At 45.2% G+C, this 20010-nt stretch overlaps 1 protein-coding gene across 4 annotated transcripts; it reads left to right on the forward strand.

Annotated features, from left to right (window-relative positions):
• Positions 1-2473: 2473 nt before the first annotated feature.
• On the forward strand, positions 2474-16218 carry LOC138799594 (oocyte zinc finger protein XlCOF8.4-like). Of its 4 annotated transcripts, none has more exons than XM_069981014.1 (9): positions 2474-2812; positions 6623-6722; positions 7400-7588; positions 7672-7795; positions 7903-7994; positions 8222-8321; positions 10452-10519; positions 11041-11161; positions 14550-16218. In XM_069981014.1, exons 2-9 carry the CDS (start codon positions 6660-6662, stop codon positions 15176-15178), a joined length of 1386 nt encoding a protein of 461 aa, XP_069837115.1. In that variant the 5' UTR covers positions 2474-2812; positions 6623-6659; the 3' UTR covers positions 15179-16218. The 4 variants fall into 4 exon arrangements, with proteins under 4 accessions (XP_069837115.1, XP_069837116.1, XP_069837117.1 ...); XM_069981015.1 differs by having other exon boundaries at positions 14553-16218; XM_069981016.1 differs by having other exon boundaries at positions 8222-8309.
• The last annotated feature ends 3792 nt before the right edge of the window (positions 16219-20010 follow it).

The following is a 20010-nucleotide window of genomic DNA, read 5'->3' on the forward strand; positions in this document are numbered from 1 at the left end:
TATGCAGCAGGGGTCGGCCACTATGTGTAGCAGACCCCTGCTGCTGGTGTCTCTCTGATAATAGGGTCCGGCTCAGCCCCACTCTGTTATCAGAGAAAAGGATTTATGTGGCATGTGGAGCTGCACGGAGGTGAGAGGTCCGGGAGAGGAGGACGGAGGAGAAGGGAGAGGAAGTGAGGAGGCTGAAGAGGGAGAGCAGAACGGAGAAGGCTGGAGGTGACGTGAGGAGGAGATGCGGCCACTCCATCTGGCTGCACTGTGAGGTGGGGGCCGCAGGACTGTGAGGAGGAGCGGCCGAGGCACTCAGATAACTCCCTGGGAAGACATCAGTGGGGGATGAACAGGAGGTCTCCCGTGCTCTGACCGGGGAGGGGGCTGTAACCTGCGGATTACCCTGTCGCCCAAATCCATGTCACCATGCCCTGAAAGAAGGAAAAGTGCAACTACAACCCTCATCATCCCAATAACTGAAGTGTGTGTGCTACATGACTACAGCCCCCACCATCCCCCTGGTAGCTGAAGTGTGTGTTACATGACTACAGCCCCCACCATCCCCCTGGTAGCTGAAGTGTGTGTTACATGACTACAGCCTCCACCATCCCCCTGGTAGCTAAAGTGTGTGTTACATGACTACAGCCCCCACCATCCCCCTGGTAGCTGGTGTGTGTTACATAACTACAATCCCCATCATCCCCAGATAGCTAGTGTTACATGACTACAGTCCCCATCATCCCCCTGATAGCTGAAGTGTTACATGACTACAACCACACCATCCACAAATAGCTGAAGTGTATTAGGGTATGTTCATATGGCGTTTTTGTCCACACGTCGGGCTGCACGTCGGGAATCAGTGAGAAAAGGATGCTGCCGTGCAGCCAGACGTGCGGCCGACGGCCAAATTGACTTAAATGAGCAGGACGGAGTCATTATATGACAACGTTCTGCTCATTTACCGGACGTACGCGGCTTTTGTGCAGGACTTAAAAGCGTAGTTGACTACGCTTTTGAGTCCTGCACAAAAGCCGTGTGCCGTCGGCCGCATGGCGGGCTGCACGTCAGCATCCTTTTCTCACTGATTCCCGACGTGCAGCCCGATGTGTGGACAAAATATGAACATACCCTTACATGACTACAATCCCCATCATCCCCGATAGTTAAAGTGTGTGTTACATGACTACAACCCCCATTGTCCGGACATAGCTGGAGTGTTATTGTCCTTACTATAAAATTATCACCTTCCTGATCACGCATGGTAAACAGAGCAAGCGCAAAAAAAACACAAAGTTCAGTATCACATAAAAACGTGGTACTAAAACTACAGATCAAGGCACAAAAATCACAGCCAGACAGGCTAAAAAATTTCAAAGTGTTAGGAGTGCGAGTAGGGCACATTTTAAATAATGGAAACTTTATTTTTAAAGTAATAAAATTAAAGGAACTTAAAGGGAACCTGTCACCCCCCGTACCGGGGTGACAGGCTCCCGACCCCCCGTTAGAGACCCCTATACTTACCTCATCCCGCCGGGTCTCGCTTCTGGATTCGGTCGGGTCCCGGAGATCTCAGCCGCTGCAGCCCGGCGCGCGCGCTGACAGATGAGTCCAACGCTCATAGAGAATGACGGAGCGCTGGACTCTCCTGTCATTCTCTATGGGTGTTGGACTCATCTCTCAGCGCGCGCGCCGGGCTGCAGCGGCTGAGATCTCCGGGACCCGACCGAATCCAGAAGCGGGACCCGGCGGGATGAGGTAAGTATAGGGGTCTCTAACGGGGGGTCGGGAGCCTGTCACCCCGGTACGGGGGGTGACAGGTTCCCTTTAAGTTGGTTTGTACTGACCTGACGGTCAGGGTGGGGTGGGGGGAGGGGCATTTCTATTCTTGTGGTTTTTTTTTATATAATTTATTCAGTATGGAATTGGTATCGAGCATTGAAGTTCGCATTGGTATCAAACTCAAAATTTTGGTATTGTGACATCACTTATAGATATCATTATCTGGGATGTTAATGGTCCGCAGTTTACAGGGTGCAGATTTTTTGCCTATGCTACACCACTGCACCTATACACTGTCAGGTATGCCAGCCAATAGGCGGCTTTAATAAAAGAGGCCAATATGACTCCTATATAGTGAACCATGGTGGATCTGCTGAAGCATTGAGGCTTCTTACATAGGCTATGTGGTGTTCTGTAATAAATGGGATTTTAAAACGTTAAAGTCACACAAAGCATGAGAAATCTACAATTCCTTTTCAAGAAAACCATTGACTGACGTCTGGGGAGGTGACACCACAGAAGAGCACTCACTAGAGCACTGAGAAGAGAGAGGGCAGTACCAGTCACGTGATTCTCATTTAGTCTAGCCACGCCCCCTGAATTGTGATAGGCCGACAGCGTCCGAGACGACGCCATTTTGCCGTAGATTAGAATATAGGGGTTGTGACACAAAATTTCAGCCCTCGCACTTCGTATTCTCCGTTTTCCTTTCGTTAGGGGATGCGGCTGTATAACATGTACGTGCGGTGCTCTTTCCTCTACGGACGGCAGCCGTTTTCGCAAAGCCAACATACAGACACGGGATACAAAAGTGCAACTTAGTTTCTGACCTGGGTTGTTGTCTGTAGGTGGCCATTTTGTTGTAGCCTCTAGGGTTCTAGGCTGACTATATCAAACGCCTCATCTGAAATGATGCTACAAAGACCAGGATGCCGTGTTGTAAGCCCAAGACTACAACTCCCAGAATCCCTCTGCCCTATCCACCAGAGCAGGCTGACTAGCGGCTTTGTGTGACAGGAGTGAGTGCTGTCCCCTAGAAGAGGTAACCATTGTCCTTTACTGACATTATAGCAGCTAGATAGAACCCTATCAGTGGGTAGGGCTCTCCCTGGGGGTGGCTAGCTGATACATATGGCTGTGGCAATGATGCATGGCATTTTGGCATCTTTTCTAGATATATTCCATTGCTAGATAATAAAATAAATGTTATAGTATAAATATCATTAGCCAATGCTGGGATATAGAGGTAATGTTGGTGATGGACAGAGATGGGAGACAGGTCATGGTGCCAATCCTGCCACCTACAGGGGAGAGTACAAGACATATAGGGGGAGATTTATCAAACATGGTGTAAAGTGTAACTGGCTCAGTTGCCCCTAGCAACCAATCAGATTCCACCTTTCATTCCTCACAGACTCTTTGCAAAATGTGGAAAGGTGGAATCTGATTGGTTGCTAGGGGCAGCTGAGCCAGTTACACTTTACACCATGTTTGATACATCTCTTCCATAGACTAGGCCTCCATGTTGTATCCTGACCCTCCCTGGTGGTCCAGTGGTCAGTGCCCCATTGCCTGCTGCGTTCACAGGACCAGTGTGTCATGGTAGGGATAGGCCTGAATGGTCCAGTAATTTATAATCTCTATGAATTAGGGCTGGGCGATTAATCGAATTAATTTGCCCAGAAAGTTAGAATCGATTTGATTTTTTCTGAAAATCGTAAATTCGATTTTCACAAAAAAACATTAGGGGCGGAGCGGTGCAGGGACGGGCGGCGCGGTAAAGTGTCGGGTCCGGAGAGTGTCAGGACAGCGCGGTGAGGTGCAGGGACGGCAGTCAGGAGAGATGCGGCACCGGCGGCTCCAGCCTCTCCACAGAGCCGCGGCTGACCTGTCCCCGTCCCTTACACGGCAGAGCCGCTCTGACCTGCGTCCAGTTCCCCTCATGTCACACGTGCAGGTCCCCGGTCTGAGGAGGAGGCGGCACGGACTGCAGCAGAAGGAGATAGCGTTGCTACGGGTCCTGGAGCTGTACAGCGGGCAGCGACACTATCTCCTTCTGCTGCAATCCCTGCCGCTTCCTCCACAGACCGGGGACCTGCACGTGTGACAGGAAGGGAACCGGACGCAGGTCAGCGCGGCTCTGCTGTGTAAGGGGCGAGGACAGGTCAGCCGCGGCTCTGTGGAGAGGCTGGAGCCGCCGGTGCCGCATCTCTCCTGACTGCCGGCCCTGCACCTCAACGCGCCTGCCTTAAGGCCCTATTCCACCAACAGATCTGACGACAGATTATCTGCCAAAGATTTGAAGCCAAACCCAGGAACAGACTATAATCAGAGAACAGGTCATAAAGGAAAGCCTGAGAGCTCTACTCTTTTTAAATCCACTCCTGGGTTTGGCTTTAAATCTTTGGCAGATAATCTGTCGTCAGATTTGTTGGTGGAATAGGGCCTTTAGTCCTCCTCAGCTGCCCCATAACCCCTCAGTGACCCCCAGTCTGCCCCATACCCCCTCAGTGACCCCCAGTCTGCCCCATACCCCCTCAGTGACCCCCAGTCTGCCCCTTACCCCCCAGTGACCCCCAGTCTGCCCCTTACCCCCAAGATACCCCCAGTCTGCCCCATACCCCCTCAGTGACCCCCAGCCTGCCCCATACCCCTCAGTGACCCCCAGTCTGCCCCATACCCCTCAGTGACCCCCAGTCTGCCCCATACCCCCTCAGTGACCCCCAGCCTGCCCCATACCCCTCAGTGACCCCCAGTCTGCCCCTTACCCCCCAGTGACCCCCAGTCTGCCCCTTACCCCTCAGTGACCCCCAGCCTGCCCCATACCTCCTCAGTCTGCCCCATACCCCCCAGTCTGCCCCATACCCCCTCAGTCTGCCCCATACCCCCCAGTTACCCCGGTCTGCCCCATACCCCCCAGTGACCCCCAGTCTGCCCTATACCCCCCAGTGACCCCAGTCTGCCTCATACCCACTCAGTTATCCCCAGTCTGCCCCATACCCCCTCAGTGACCCCTAGTCTGCCTCACTCCCCCTTAGCTGCCTCAGCTGCCCCAGTCCCCCTCAGTGACCCCCAGCCTGCCCCATACCCCTCAGTGACCCCCCAGTCTGCCCCTTACCCCCCAGTGACCCCCAGTCTGCCCCTTACCCCTCAGTGACCCCCAGCCTGCCCCATACCTCCTCAGTCTGCCCCATACCCCCCAGTGACCCCCAGTCTGCCCCATACCCCCCAGTGACCCCGGTCTGCCCCATACCCCCCAGTGACCCCCAGTCTGCCCTATACCCCCCAGTGACCCCAGTCTGCCCCATCCCCCCCCCAGTGACCCCCAGTCTGCCCCATACCCACTCAGTTATCCCCAGTCTGCCCCATACCCCCTCAGTGACCCCTAGTCTGCCTCACTCCCCCTTAGCTGCCTCAGCTGCCCCAGTCCCCCTCAGCTGCCCCAGTCCCCCTAATCTATTTCTGTACTACCACACCCCTCATCTTTACCTGTACTACGACACCCCTTATCCACTATACCCCCACTATTACACCCTACCTAGATGGAGGCACATAGAAGATCTACCTAGATGGAGGCACATAGAAGATGGAGGCACATAGAAGAAAAAAAAATTGAGATTTAAATCGAGAATCGTCCAAAAATTTTTAAAAATCAAGATTTTATTTTTTGGCCATATCGCCCAGCCCTACTATGAATGGCCTCATAGGCAGTTTGGCCAGTGATGTCATTGCACTTTAGCCTCACGGTTAGCAGATGCATGATTAACCAGAACAGTGATGGACAACGAGTCTGCATAAGGGTATGTGCACACTACGGAATCCGTGCGGATAACTTCCATCAGATTCTGCCGTTCGCCCCCTTGAAGTTCCTCCTCCTATAGGCTCCATTCTATGCTCAGACAGATTCCGCCGTCCACCCAAAGAATTGACATGTGAATTGTTTGGGCAGACGGCGGAATCTGCCTGAGTATAGAATGGAGTCTATGGGAGGGGTGGAACTTCAAGTGGGAGCGCGCACGGAATTCACTGGAAGTTATCCACGGATTCTGTGCACATACCCTAAGGGCCCTATTACACCAAAAGATGTCTGACAAATTATCTGATAGATTTTTTCAGCCAAAGTCAGGAACGGACTATAAACAGAGAGAACAGGTCGTAAAGATAAGAATAAGATCTCTCCTCTTTTCAAATCCATTTCTGGCTTTGGCTGAAAAAATCTGTCAGATAATCTTTCAGACATCTTTTGGTGTAATAGGGCCTTTATGCTGGAACTATTGTCTGGTGCTCTTCTAATCAAACACCTAAAGATGATGCCTGAAGAGAACAATCACTTCTCTGCCATTGTTCTTTGAGAAAGTTGGAACCAGTTTGATGATTGTCATAAGGAGAAAGAAAATACTAATTCAGGTTGATCTAAAAACATTGCTTTTGTTTGTTTCAGGGATTTGTCATGAAGCCATAATGTGCAGCTATGAAATACACATTGTTTTTGTCATATCTGGGATATGACCATGCTGTAAGTGTGGCAGTACCAAGGTGTCCCACCTGTGTCTGATGGGTTGCTGGACACATGGCGGAGATTAGTGATGTCACCACAAGATTAGTCAGATAATTCCTGATTTAGTTACCATGTCTGTCTCTGGGTTCTGTTCATCACCTATATTCCCTTTGACAGAAAATAACTTCAGCTGCTATAGGAACCTTGGCTCCATCCCTAGTAGTTCCTTCTGTATTTCTGTAGTGACCAGCATTAATAGCTCATGTCCCTAATGGCTTCTGACACATAATTTGGCTGATTTGAGATCAGGTCACTTACATCTCATGTTTATTTGCATGAATGTCTGTGGGGAAGAACGTGAGAGAAGCTTTTGGAAGAAACAAACTTGAAGATGAAGATGGCAGAGAGGATACTAAGTCTCACCCTGGAGATCATCTACCTGCTGACGGGAGAGGTGATGAATTAGGTTACATGATGTTACTATATTATCAAATAAAGTGGGAGAGGACTGACGTTAAAGCCAAACAAGAACGCCCAGAGTCATACAGTCGAATATTCTGCTTCTCTTCCTCCATCCTAGAGAAGATGGGGTTTGGACTGAAGTTCATAAGGTGCTTTAGGATTATATACAGTGAGCATGAATAGTTTTTAATGGAGAATATAATAAACAAGTTATACTAACCTTTCCTGGTGCTTCTGGAGCTGCAGTGCCTCTAATGGTCTCCTGTAGCTTCCAGTTCCTGCAACGTTATGGAACTGGAACTGCCCACCCACGATGAGCAGTGTGACCAGCCCCAGGACCCCCGCCGCTAGGCATTTTGCCCTGAGTTGTGATGACATTACGACTTTGGGGAAAATGCCTGTCCCAGGTGATGGACAGCCCGCTCAGCAGCATCCTGCCCCAGTCACTGAGTGGCCAGTCCATCAGCTGGGTTGTGGCGTTGGCTCTGCTGGAGATCTCGAAGCCCAGCGGGGGTCCTGGTGCAGCAGTCTGGCACTGGAGAGGCACGGGAAGAGGCCAGACTTGTCCTTTAAATTAGACAAGACAAGAGAGGAAGTTTCTAAGGAAGTTAAAATTAATTAGTGACATCATTACTTTATACAATATTGTAATCTTGTTTGTTGAAATAGGATTATGGACCTGTGAGAAAGGCAGCTAAGACTGTAACACCCATCATCGCCCCCAGTGAATCAGAAGGCAGGAGCAGGACCCAGAGCTCCGTTACAGAGCATCCACATCATTCACCGACACAGAGAAGAAACAATGAGCAGAAGATCCTAGAAATCACAAACAAGATCATTGCACTGCTGACTGGAGAGGTGAGGGCTGCTGGGAATGTGGGGAGATTATACAGCAACAAATGGATGGTGACACCCAGTGACTGTATCATTGTGTGTGTCAGGTACCTATAAGGTGTCAGGATGTCACTGTACATTTATCTATGGAGGAGTGGGAGTTTCTAGATGGACACAAGGATGTGTATAAGGATGTCATAGTGGAGAACCACCAGCCCATCAAATCAGTGGGTAAGAGAAGACTATCATAGATCATAAAGGATGGTGACATAGATGACCCAACCATCTGATCATCACATATAGAAAATGTGTCTGGTGACTGTGTGTATTTTCCACAGATATATCCAGTAAGAGAAATACACCAGAGAGATGTCCCAGACCTCTCAACCCACAGAGTACACAGAATAATGAAAGCAAGGGTAACCATCTGGTAGGTGAAACAAAAAGAAAATATCCTGCAGCTTTTGTGGGGATTTCTAAGTCCATTGATATTGTATTTACCATGGGATTGACTTCTGTAGTTTAGGGCTGGCATAGTCCAGTCTTGGAAGTTACCTCAAAGATGGCTGCCTCTATAATCCCAAACCAATAAATGAATGTGTGGGTGGGTTTTTACTTTATGTGTAGACCCACTTAAATATTTTTTTGTGTACCTAGGCAGAAGATTTGATTGATCTTACTGGAAATGTTATAGAGGAAGATGAAGAAGTCCAGGATGATCAAGATGGGGAGAACATTCTTATAGGTATTTCTTTAGGTATGTTGCAGGAAACAATTCAAACATATACCAGCCCTATGGGTAAATATATGGCTACTTTAAATCTGCCCAGATCTTTTTTTGGACTTACCTGCTGATGGCCTAAATGTAGGATTGTTCATAAACAGAATTAAAGCGACTCTGTACCAACAATCTGACCCCCCCAAACCACTTGTACCTTCGGATAGCTGCTTTTAATCCAAGATCTTTCCTGCGGTCCGATTTGCAGGTGATGCAGTTATTGTTCTAAAGAAATACTTTTAAACTTGAAGCCCCGTGCCAAACGGGAGTATCTGTGCCCTAACTTTGCACCACCCCTCCGCCCCTCCTCCCCACCCTCTTCATCATTAGGAATGCTTCAGGCAGATTGCCTCCTAATCACCACCTGTGGCAGCCCGGCACATGGGCTGGATCGTTAAGGACCTGTGCAATGTTCAGCATGGAGAAAATGTTTCAGTGGCATTCCTAATGCTGAAGAGGGTGGGGAGGAGGGAGGGATGGGTCATGCATAGTTAGGGCACAAATACTCCCGTTTGGCACGGGCTTCAAAGTTAAAAGAATTTTTTTAGGACCATAACTACACCACCTGCCGAACAGACCACAGGACAGATCTTGGATTAAAAGCACCTACCCGAAGGTACAAGTGGTTTGGGGGGTCAGATTGTGGGTACAGAGTCGCTTTAAAGATTGCCACATCCCTTTTAAAGCAGCTCATCTATACGTGTGGCTTGTCTTGTACTGCAGTCAGGACTGCCATCTGAGATCTTCCTTCTTTTGGAAAGTTTATTAAAAATCCATGAAGTACAAGCAAAATTTGTGTAGACAACCAAGTGGATGGGACTTAACTGCAGTCAGCCGCCCATATGCATGAGCCATTGTGTCATTGAAAACAATTAAAAAACTGTCTGGGGTCCAGAGGAACTAGGCCCTATGAGGTAAAGAATAGGGACAAATCCTGGAGATGCCAACTATGTATAGGTCCTGGAGAGCCTCTTTAAGAACAAGAATGACGCTATCACTAATAATGCCCCCTATGGAAAACAATATAACTACTGTATTAGAATTCCATGAAGATCCATCTGCTCTTCAGCACTATATACTACTAACACCAGGAGTTAGTTCAGTTTGATCAAAGCCCACAGACTGCTTTAAGGTTCATGATTCATGTGGGTCCCTAACTTAAAGGGAACCTGTCACGTCAGAAGATAGGAAAGAGCCCGCCCCACCCCCCGGTGGAGCCCCGGATACTTAACTCATCCAGCAAGTCCCTCTCCAGAAGCTGGTCCCGCCGCGGAGAAATCGTCGCTCAACGATTTACGACATCTGCCCTGCTCATTCCTTCATGCTCCCTGCAGTCTGTCAGTCCTGATTGGTCCATGCTGGACACACCCCTTCTCCATTGCTGTCATGTGACCACACAGACCTCTGACAGCAGCCCTGCATCTCTATTCTAGCCTGTTGTACTACGCTACTGCATTTGCATTCTGTATCTACAAACTGCTGCTGTGTTATCAGGTTTATGCAGTTACTATACATTATATACCACATGCTGATTGCTATACTGTAAGTAACTTATAATATGATATATTCTGCTGTTTTCCATTGTTTGTTCCATTTGTTTTACATGTTATTCAGAATATAAAATCATTATTTTGTGGTGTGGAATTAATCTGCATTTCAATGATTTCTTATGGGAAAATTTGCTTTGGTTTAAGAGTGGATTTGGATTACAAGCACGGTCCCGGAACGAATTATGCTCGTAATCCAAGGCACCACTGTATAACGTTTTATAGTCTACAATCATGTATTTTATCCATGTATGTTTGTGTCACTATATGATAGTTTTGTTATTTTTTCCTTTCAGGATTTGTATACAATAATGTATTTCTCCTTCTCCTTGAGGGCGGAGCCTATTTTTTGGCACCCTTTTTAAACCTGTACATTACTCCTGTATGGCACGCACTGTTATCTGATGAAGGGGGTATATCACCAGAAACTTATAATATTTGTGCTTTATAATAATAAATATCCAGCTTCTTAATACCTTTTGTATATGTTTTTGTTTTCTTTTTAAACCATCTGACAGATTCTCTTTAATATATTCAGTCAACGTGTATTTATTTTCTACAGATGGATCCAGTAAGAGAATTACCCCACACAGAAGTCCAAGGTCTGGTTATGCACTCCAGAATCATCAGGTACCTGGAATTACTTCTTGGAGTTGGTACTTACTAAAAAGCAATTCTTACCCTATTGCTTTATTAATTCTGTAGCAGTTTATCCCGTCCTGTGGTCGGGCTACCGAGAAAGGACCATACGGTTTTGGCAAAGCACAGTTTGGGCTGAGTTTCTGTATGAGCTGCTTCTCCCCGCAGGTTCTCCTGTCTGCTCAGGTTGCCAGGAGATAAAGTAAAGTGTGTGCCACCATTTCTCCTGTCATTCTGTACTACTATGTCTAGTGGAAAAAACATATATATAGCGCACTGTATTGTAAATCAATGGGGACTGGATTTTGCTCCATAGTATACAACATTGTACACATTTAAAATATGTTGGAAATGAATGAATGAATCAATCAAACGGATGTTTCAGCAGGATGGCCAAACATAGAGATTTTATTAAAATGGGAAATTTTGTAGTTGTTCTTATAAATGTCTACTTTAGGTTTACAAATGATTTACCCAGAAATTAATACTTTTTAATATAATTTTTTTTTAAGGGTGAGACTTTAAAATCATTGGATATTAGTATATGTGAAATAGATGATGGGGAAGAGGAGGAGACGTACATGTGGGGTGATCAGCCGTGTACAGAGGAGACATTGGAAGATATCAGCCCAGGTGAGTATACCGTCTCCTTTGGGCACAGAGTGTCAACATTTCAGTGTGCAGATTTGGGGTGACAGATTTGCTTTAAATGGGCACTTTTGTTATAACTTTCAAATTCTAAATCAACAGTCATGCTGTAAAACAAAGCTATTCTTACTTGAAATCCAGGTCCAGTCTCCTAAAGTGGCACTCAGCAAGAACGGCCCTCGACAGTTCCTTAGAAGATAACTGTAGATTTTTGTGCAGCCATTTAGATGTATTGCTCTGCAGATCGCACTGGGAAATGTGTGGCCGATAGCGATATATCTTGCCACAGTACAAAACTTGATCAGCTGAGGATCAGACATTTTCCCGCTCGTCGGCTGATCGCTGTAAACTTTACACAAGCCAATTATTGGCCAAAGGAGCATTTCTAGTAGTGCTTCTGGCAATAATCGGCCTATGTAAAAGGGCCTTAAAAAGTGGAAGAAGCTCTGTGGAGAGCATTGGATCTCTGGCAGAGGGAGGAAAGACAGATATAAATTGACAATGCTCTGTGGAGGGATGTGGTGGAAGAACATAAAATGGGGTAAGTTGCGGTCTGTCTCTTTTCACAGGCTCCATGTCACTTTATGGTTGGTCCACCCCCCAGCTCCCAGTATTTTGACACCAACCTGTTGGACCAACTATTGACCCTCCCTCTATTCTGGATGTGGAGACTAGAGATAGCTGAGCCGTCTGCATTGGGCTTGATGACCAGCTCATCTCACTCCTTCCCTGGTTGTCAAAGCCCTTATGTCAAGTCACTCAACTGATCTCATGGTGGGGAAAATAACATGTGAAGCTGCTCTACCAATGCACCAATGTTTTTTTGTGCTCAGTTTATGCTTAAAAATGATGCAGAGTGACATGTGTGTCTCATACTCGCTCACTTCTTCATCCTGTTCATAATTTGCTTTGTATTTTCAACTCCCTTTCATATCTTGTTTTGTAGCTTTCTCTTCCTCTTCATTTAAATTCTCACTTACAGTGCTGGCCAAAAGTATTGGCACCCCTGCAATTCTGTCATATAATACTCAATTTCTTCCAGAAAATGAAAGCAATCACAAACGCTTTGGTATTAATATCTTCATTTAATTTGTCTTCAATGGAAAACCACAAAAAGAATTGTCAAAGAGCCAAATCGGATATAATTCCACACATCCATTCATGTGATGCTTCTCTAATTTGTGAAATTAACAGCACCTGTTACTTACCTGTGGCACATAACAGGTGGTGGCAATAACTAAATCACACTTGCAGCCAGTTGAAATGGATTAAAGGTGACTCAACCACTGTCCTGTGTCCCTGTGTGTACCACATTGAGCATGGAGAAAAGAAAGAAGACCAAAGAACTGTCTGAGGACTTAAGAAGCCAAATTGTGAGAAAGCATGAGCAATCTCAAGGCTACAAGTCCATCTCCAAAGACCTGAATGTTCCTGTGTCTACCGTGCGCAGTGTCATCAAGGAGTGTAAAACCCATGGCACCCTAGATGTCGACGGAAAAGAAAAATTGATGAGAGATTTCAACGAAAGATTGTGCGGATGGTGGCTAAAGAACCTCGGTTAACATCCAAACAAGTTCAAGCTGCCCTGCAGTCAGTAGCGGATTATAATAGGTCCGTTTAGGGCGGTAGCCCGGGGCCCTGAGCTCCCGGGGGGCCCATGGCCACCCAAAAAGACTTATACTTTCAGTGGTGTAATGTCTCCTGGCTACAGTTCTGCCATGATTTGCAAAAAATCTTGGCTTTTCTACATCAATTTTGCACAATTCAGGGCATCATGACATTATCTATCCTGTACTATGAACACCATGCTATTGGTGCCTCAGTTACAGTGGGCTGGGGGGGCCCAGGCTTGATGAACAGCCCGCGTCTATGGTAAAGTTAATCCGCCCCAGCCTGCAGTCCAAGGGTACAACAGTGTTAACCTGTACTGTGAAGTATAGTATATATTGAAAACATTGTAATCCTTATCATGGCCTCAGTCATATATTGCACACATGGAGTCTACATCCTGTAAGGTAATCTGGTTACATAGATACAGATAATGCTGGCAGTCTGCTAGAACATACTATCTAGGATATACTGGATTACTTAAAGTGCCTTACCACATATAGACGTGTTAATATAAACCAGATGTGAAGACCACTTTAATGTTTATATGCCAAGAGCTATGCCTCATCTCTGGAGAACAACCAATGAGAAGATTACATGTCTGCTCTTGTCCATTTTGAGCCCACCCTTATTGTATAAAACCCTTTGTACTTACAATAAAGCACATCAGTGCACTCCTAACTCAGTTGAGTAAGGATTGGCACCAGCCTTTTATTTGGTATTATCGCCAGCTCTCAACTTTATTTAAATTTGGACAGGGATAGTTACTCAGAAATCAAGGTGGACAAATTAAACTCCAGCCTTGACAGTACTATCCATCGGCGTCTGAATGAAAAGCGACTTTATGGTAGGATACCCAGGAACACCCCACTTCTGACCCAGAGACATAAAAAAGCCAGGCTAGAGTTTGCCAAAACTTACTTGAGAAAGCCAAAAACTTTTGGGAAGAATGTTTTCTGGTCAGATGAGACAAAAGTAGAGCTTTTTGGGAAAAGGCATCAACATAGAGTTTACAGGATAATAAATAGAGGCCTCTGGCACTGGACTGCTTGACCATGTGCATGGCTTTATGAAGTCTCAAGACTACTAACAAATTTTGCAGCATTATGTCGGGCCCAGTGTGAGAAAGCTGGGTCTCCCTCAGAGGTCATGGGTCTTCCAGCAGGACAATGACCCAAAACACACTTCAAAAAGCAGTAGAAAATGGTTTGAGAGAAAGTACTGGAGACTTCTAAAGTGGCCAACAATGAGTCCAGACCTGAATCCCATAGAACACCTGTGGAGAGATCTCTCAATGGCAGTTTGGAGAAGGTGCCCTTCAAATCTCAGGGACCTGGAGCAATTTGCCAAAGAAGAATGGTCTAAAATTCCAGCAGAGCATTGTAAGAAACTCATTGATGGTTACCGGAAGTGGTTGTTCGCAGTAATTTTGTCTAAAGGTTGTGCTACCAAGTATTAGGCTGAGGGTGCTAATACTTTTGTCCTGTTCATTTTTGTGTAAAATCATCAATGATTTGACTTTTTTTTCATTTTCTTTTGTGTTTTTTCATTGCAAGCAAAATAAATGAAGATATTATTACCAAGGCATTTGTGATTGCAGTATTATCTGACAGAATTGCAGGGGTGCCAATACTTTTGGCCAGCACTGTACGTTCTCTCTCATCTATGTTTTGTCTGTTTTTCCTGTCACTTTTCTTCTTCTCTTCTTCTTTACTTATTCTTTCTGATCTTTTCCTTATATTCCCATCTTCCCTTTTCCTTTCAGCAGATAGACATAACATCAGAAACACAGTGGCTAAGCAGATCCTATCCTCTCCTGAAACAGAAGAAAACACCCATGATTCCTTAGAAGTACATCCCTACCCATGTGATATTCGTCCAATTCACCTTCATTCAGAGTTGTCCTTTCAGCACTCCAACTATGAAAAATATTTTCCTAGCTATTATACAGCCCAAAAAGAAAGTGAACTGTTTTCATGCTCTCAGTGTGGTAAATTATTTTCCCAGAATGCAAAACTTACTAAACATCTGAGAATACACACAGGTGAGAAGCCCTATGGATGCTCTGAATGTGGAAAGTGTTTCTCTGAGAAATCAAATCTGATGAAGCATATGAGAATCCACACTGGAGAGAAGCCATATTCATGTGTTCAGTGTGGCCGAGCCTTTACACGCAGGTCCCATCTCATTCAGCATGAGAGAATCCACACAGGAGAGAAGCCTTTTTCATGTTCTGTTTGCGGGAAATGTTTTGCTCATAAATCTGTTCAGGTAAAACATGAAAGAATTCACACAGGGGAAAAACCCTTTATGTGCCCTAAATGTGGTAAATGCTTTGGTCAGAAATCGACTCTAGCTGTACATCAAAAAATTCACACGCATCTACATAGGTGAAGCTACAGCTATAAAGAATTAATATGGTGTGATCTACTGTCATGCTGATATTATATGATATGTTCAAGGAAAACGGCTGTGTCTTTTTTTCTATAACAACAGTTCTGCACAACACTACAGGTATTTTGTTACCCTGGGGGTTGTCCAACCATAAGAACTGAAATAATCATTTAGTTTAAAAAGTTAAGTTTTTAAATCTTATTTTTTTTGTTCACCGGGATACCCCACCTGGTAAAATGCTGTTGTCATAGACATTCTGTCTCTAGCAACAGCTAGAGAAGACAGAATACAAAAAGGTGTGGCTAGCAGCCCTCTACTGCGACTGCAAGTGTATCAGCAAACTCCTGCCTTCAGCACCCCATTGCATGTAAGCTAAAGTTAGGCCCAGCCTTTTACACAGTACGAGAGGCAGGACAGGATAAGATAAAGTACCCAGGTGGCAGTGGTGGTGGTGATCGAGGATTTCTGGTGCTGACATCTGTGGTGGGTTAAGAGAGTCTATTTGCAGAATCTCCTGAGGTGTGTGACATCACATACAGGGTACCCTAGGGGTGAAATTGGTAGCAATGCATTCCATTACTGGGCATTTCCGGCAGTTTCTAACTAAAGTCCTCCTCTCTGTCAGACACTTAGATCCATAACAGAGAGGAGGGCTTTAGCACAGAGACTGCCAAGGATTAAACAAAAATTGGAGGGAAGTAAGGGTATGAGTAGTATAGTTTAAAGTATACCTGACACCGCTGCCACATCATCAGTGAATTCCAATCTGCATCTGGAAGTTCAGGTATTCATGGCTATGCACATGCCGCATGACAGCCATTGGATCAGAATAGGGATGAAGCACAGCGCCATCAAAGCACAGAGGGTAATTTTCTGGTGATCCGGCAGCGGCCGTGGTGACAGGTACAATTTAAGTAAACAAGGTTGCAACAGCACCTAGGAAACCGATCCTTGTAGACAGAAATATGGGGTGGCTGGCAGTCCCAATTACCAGCAAACATTCATCAAAGAGGAGAGAACTCCTGCACAGCATCCTAAGAGTCTTCAAATGAGCTTTATTGCATAACCTGTTAAGAGCTAGATTTTGATCACACCTGGTCTTCGCTCTTACGAGGTTATGCAATAAAACTTGTTTGAAGACTCTTTGGATGCTGCTGAGTTCTCTCCTTTTAGGTACAATTTAAAGAGACACTGTCACCCCCTTTTTGTAGTTTTCCTACCTTATTTTATATCATGGTGCTAGTTCCAGTAAAAACTCTTTTATCATCTGCGAATTGTGCTATCTGGGCGGGTCTTCAGAGCCGAAGCGATACTTAGCCCCACCCACAACACCACCGTTGGCCCCACTCCTGTGATGTCATCGGCACATAGGCCCTGCCCCTCAGTGGCCATTGGTATGGGTCGACCTAGAAAGGGTGGGGCCTAGACCTTTAGGCTGGCCTGTTCCAAATGTCATCGAGGAACGGGGCCTATGCGCTGATGACGTCGGCGGGGACGAGGCATTGTGGCCAAGGCTAAGTGGTGCTTCGGCTGTGAAGCCCCGCCCAGATAGCACAATCGGCAGATGATAAAAGATCACTTTTTACTGGATCAAGCACCATGACGTATGATATAAAATAAGGTATGAAAACTGCTAAATTTACCCTTTATACCTGTGTAGAGAAGTCATAATGCAAAAAGAGGGGAGACAGTGTCACTTTAAAAGGTTTATCCAGTGCTACAAAAACATGGCCACTTTTCCCCTCTCTTGTCTCCAGATTGGGTGGGGTTTTAAACTCAGTTACATTTAAGTAAATGGAGCTTATTTGCAAAACGCACCTGAGATGGAGAGAAGAGAGGGGGAAAAGTGGCCATGTTTTTGTAGCGCTGGATAACCCCTTTAAGCGTTTGGGTCTAACAGGAACAGGGACTCTTCCATCTCTGGACATAAACAGAGTGTGAACAGGAGATAAGTTCTAATGGTTGGACAACCCCTTCTTATCAACATTAATGTGTTGAATGTGACTAACATGTACAACCTTTCACATGGTTGATTTAGTAGAATTTATGTTTTCTTAGTCATTTCTTGTGTTGTTGAGTAATGTAATCCTCATGTCTGTAACATATTTATTATATAAAACTGGAACAATTGTGTTTTTATCTTAAGATAAATTTTATATTATTTTAGTTACTATGTAACTAAACTCTCTCAGTAATTATGTTATTATCAGTAGGCTAAATGACATGACCAGTAAACTGTCTGGACCTCAATCTAACCGAAAATGTAAGGTGACATAGGAAAAATGTAAGGAGACACAGCCTCTGCAATTTAGTAAAATATTTCCTCACAATCAGGACAGGAAAAATTGAGGTCTCCGATGATAAAGTTGCTAATGCTGGCTAGGTGTTAGGACTAGGGAACTGGACGACACAAGACAGGTGATGCCCTGACACCCACCCCGCTGTTCCTGGCTAATTGCGTCAGCTGCCCTAGGCGGCAGCGGACAACTGGTCGAAAGTCCCTAGCCTATTCAGGTGTGACACAAAACACGGACAGACAAACAAAACACAAGAATGGCTGGGTGAGGAGTCTGGGTCGGCAACTAGCGGTCTGTACGGTACAAAAAAAAATCCAAAGAGTAGTAAAAAGCCAGAGGACAAGGGTATCAGAAAAACAATCATAAAGGAAGACTAGGTCAAGATACACTAGGGGTACGAAGGTCTATCACAGGCAGGAAACACAGGTAGGGGAGGGTTCTTATGGAGCCCCGAGTCCCAGCCCCAGACATGATTGGGGCTGAGACTCTAGTTCCGGGCCAAAAATTGACAGCTGACTGGTGGTACCGGCCGTCAGTCAGTTAATCATAATACAGAACACCTTTGACGATCAGCCGGGGGGTGATGCTGCAGCTATATGAAAGAAAGCACTACCGTGCCCCTAGCAATCAGCTTATCTCTAGTTACATTATGTTATGCATCCTCCATTATAGAGCCTTGGTTCCTTCTCAAACTGAGAAGTTGGACATGCTGGGTATGATTTGCATTGTATAATTTATGACTGTAGGACTGTGACTCACTGTTTCTTTCTATAACCAATAGAGATTTATACTGGGAAAAAGCAGCAAATTAGTAGCACATTGTTAAGTTACAAAGCAGTAATAATAAGAGGTATTCCAAGTTGTACTTTTTCATAAATGTGCTCAGCCTTTTGGTTTTCACAGACATAGGCAATGTTCACACATAGGGGGTGATTTATCAAAGGGTGTAAAATATACACTGGTGCAAACTGCCCACAGCAACCAATCTCAGTATTGTCAATCTCAACCAATGTCAGTATTTTTTTCAATCAAAACCAAAAACTTATTTCCACTATTGATTTTGGTTAAAAAAAATTGACAAAAATACTACTATGTGGGAACATAGCTGTATTGTGTTTGAGGCTGGTGCACTGCCTGCTTAACCAATCACCACTGCAGTCACTGACAGGCTGAGTGGGCAATCCATTAGCGGACCGTGGCATTTCAGCAGCCAGGGCTGTAATGTGCCAGGAAGCCGGCCAAAATTACAGCTGTCTAAGAGCAGTGCTGCGGGGGCACAGAAACAGGTAAGTATACTTTCTTTATTATGTTCCTGCACCCCTCTGCCTGCCTGTGATTTTTTATGTTCATGGGACTTCTCCTTTAACCCTTTGATGACCCAGGACGTGCCTCTATCTCCTAAGGTGGGTAGTTCAGAGGAGGGTCTCCAAGCTGCTGGTGACTGCGGCTACTAGAGGGCGTCGGTCTCCGCCCGGCTAATTAGCCATTTAAATGTAGCTGCATTTAAGTGGCTTTTAATCCCCATTTCTGGTGATCTAGTGTTGGGATCTAGTGGTGCACTGTTCTTATTGATCAATGCAGCACATAGGAGATCAGTGGAGTTATTACAGAAGTCCCCTGGAGGGGACTACAAATTAATGGTTTTAAAAAAATAATATTTTTTTCATCAATAAAAAATCCCATCCAGAATGCCAAAGCGCAAAATAGTAGATTTTTGGTCACATGGAATCAATAAAAATAATAATAAAAAGTGATCAAAAAGATGTATATACGCAAGCAAGCTACCAATAGAAAGTATAGATCATGGCGTAAAAACTGACACCTCGCACAGCCCCATTGACCAAAGGACCAATTTTAGGAACATTTAGTTTTTTTTAAAAAGGTTTTAATTTTTTAAAAACTGTCAAATAAAATACAGCACAAATAATTTTTTTCTGGTTTCGCTGCATGTTTATGAAAAATTAAGTCTGTCATTGCATAGAAGAATTGGATTGACAAAAAATAAGGGCTCAAGTGGGTCTGTAGGTGAAAAAATGCAAGTGCTATGGCCTTTTAAACAATGGCCTTTGTAACAACAATGGCGCTATGGCCTTTGTAACTGCAAATAAGAATTGCAGGGAGGAGGAATTTTCAATAATTTTTGGGAATGGTGTTCATTCTTCACAGAAAACCATGAGAAATCAGTTCAGTAGAATTTCTCAGTTTTGTATGTAGCGCTAGACAAATTAAATTTTTTTTTTTTTAAGAAACATACAAAATATAAGTCATTGTTTGAGATTAAAGGCCTAAGTAAAAGTGGCGGAATTTAAAGCGGAGTCTTGGACACTGATAGAAATTCCACCTGTCCCATTGATTCACAGGAATATGTACAAATAGATTTTTAACCCCTTAACGACACAGGGTGTACATTTACGCCCCCGCAGCCTGGGCCTTGGCCCCCCGCGGTCCTGGGCTATGGAGCGGGCTCACGAGCTGAGCTTGCCCCATAGTGGGTGAAGACCGGTTGCTATCAACCCCTTAAACGCCGCGATTGCG

This window comes from Dendropsophus ebraccatus, chromosome 8, assembly GCF_027789765.1.
Source record: "Dendropsophus ebraccatus isolate aDenEbr1 chromosome 8, aDenEbr1.pat, whole genome shotgun sequence".
Lineage (NCBI taxonomy): Eukaryota > Metazoa > Chordata > Amphibia > Anura > Hylidae > Dendropsophus > Dendropsophus ebraccatus.

What these genes read in the sequence shown, in the direction of transcription:
- LOC138799594 (XM_069981014.1), top strand. Translation starts at nt 6,660, where the DNA reads ATGAAGATGGCAGAGAGGATACTAAGTCTCACCCTGGAGATCATCTAC. An exon ending in CCAGCCCATCAAATCAGTGG is followed by an intron (nt 7,796 to 7,902) that starts GTAAGAGAAGAC and finishes TATTTTCCACAG; the next exon opens with ATATATCCAGTAAGAGAAAT. An exon ending in AAAGCAAGGGTAACCATCTG is followed by an intron (nt 7,995 to 8,221) that starts GTAGGTGAAACA and finishes TTGTGTACCTAG; the next exon opens with GCAGAAGATTTGATTGATCT.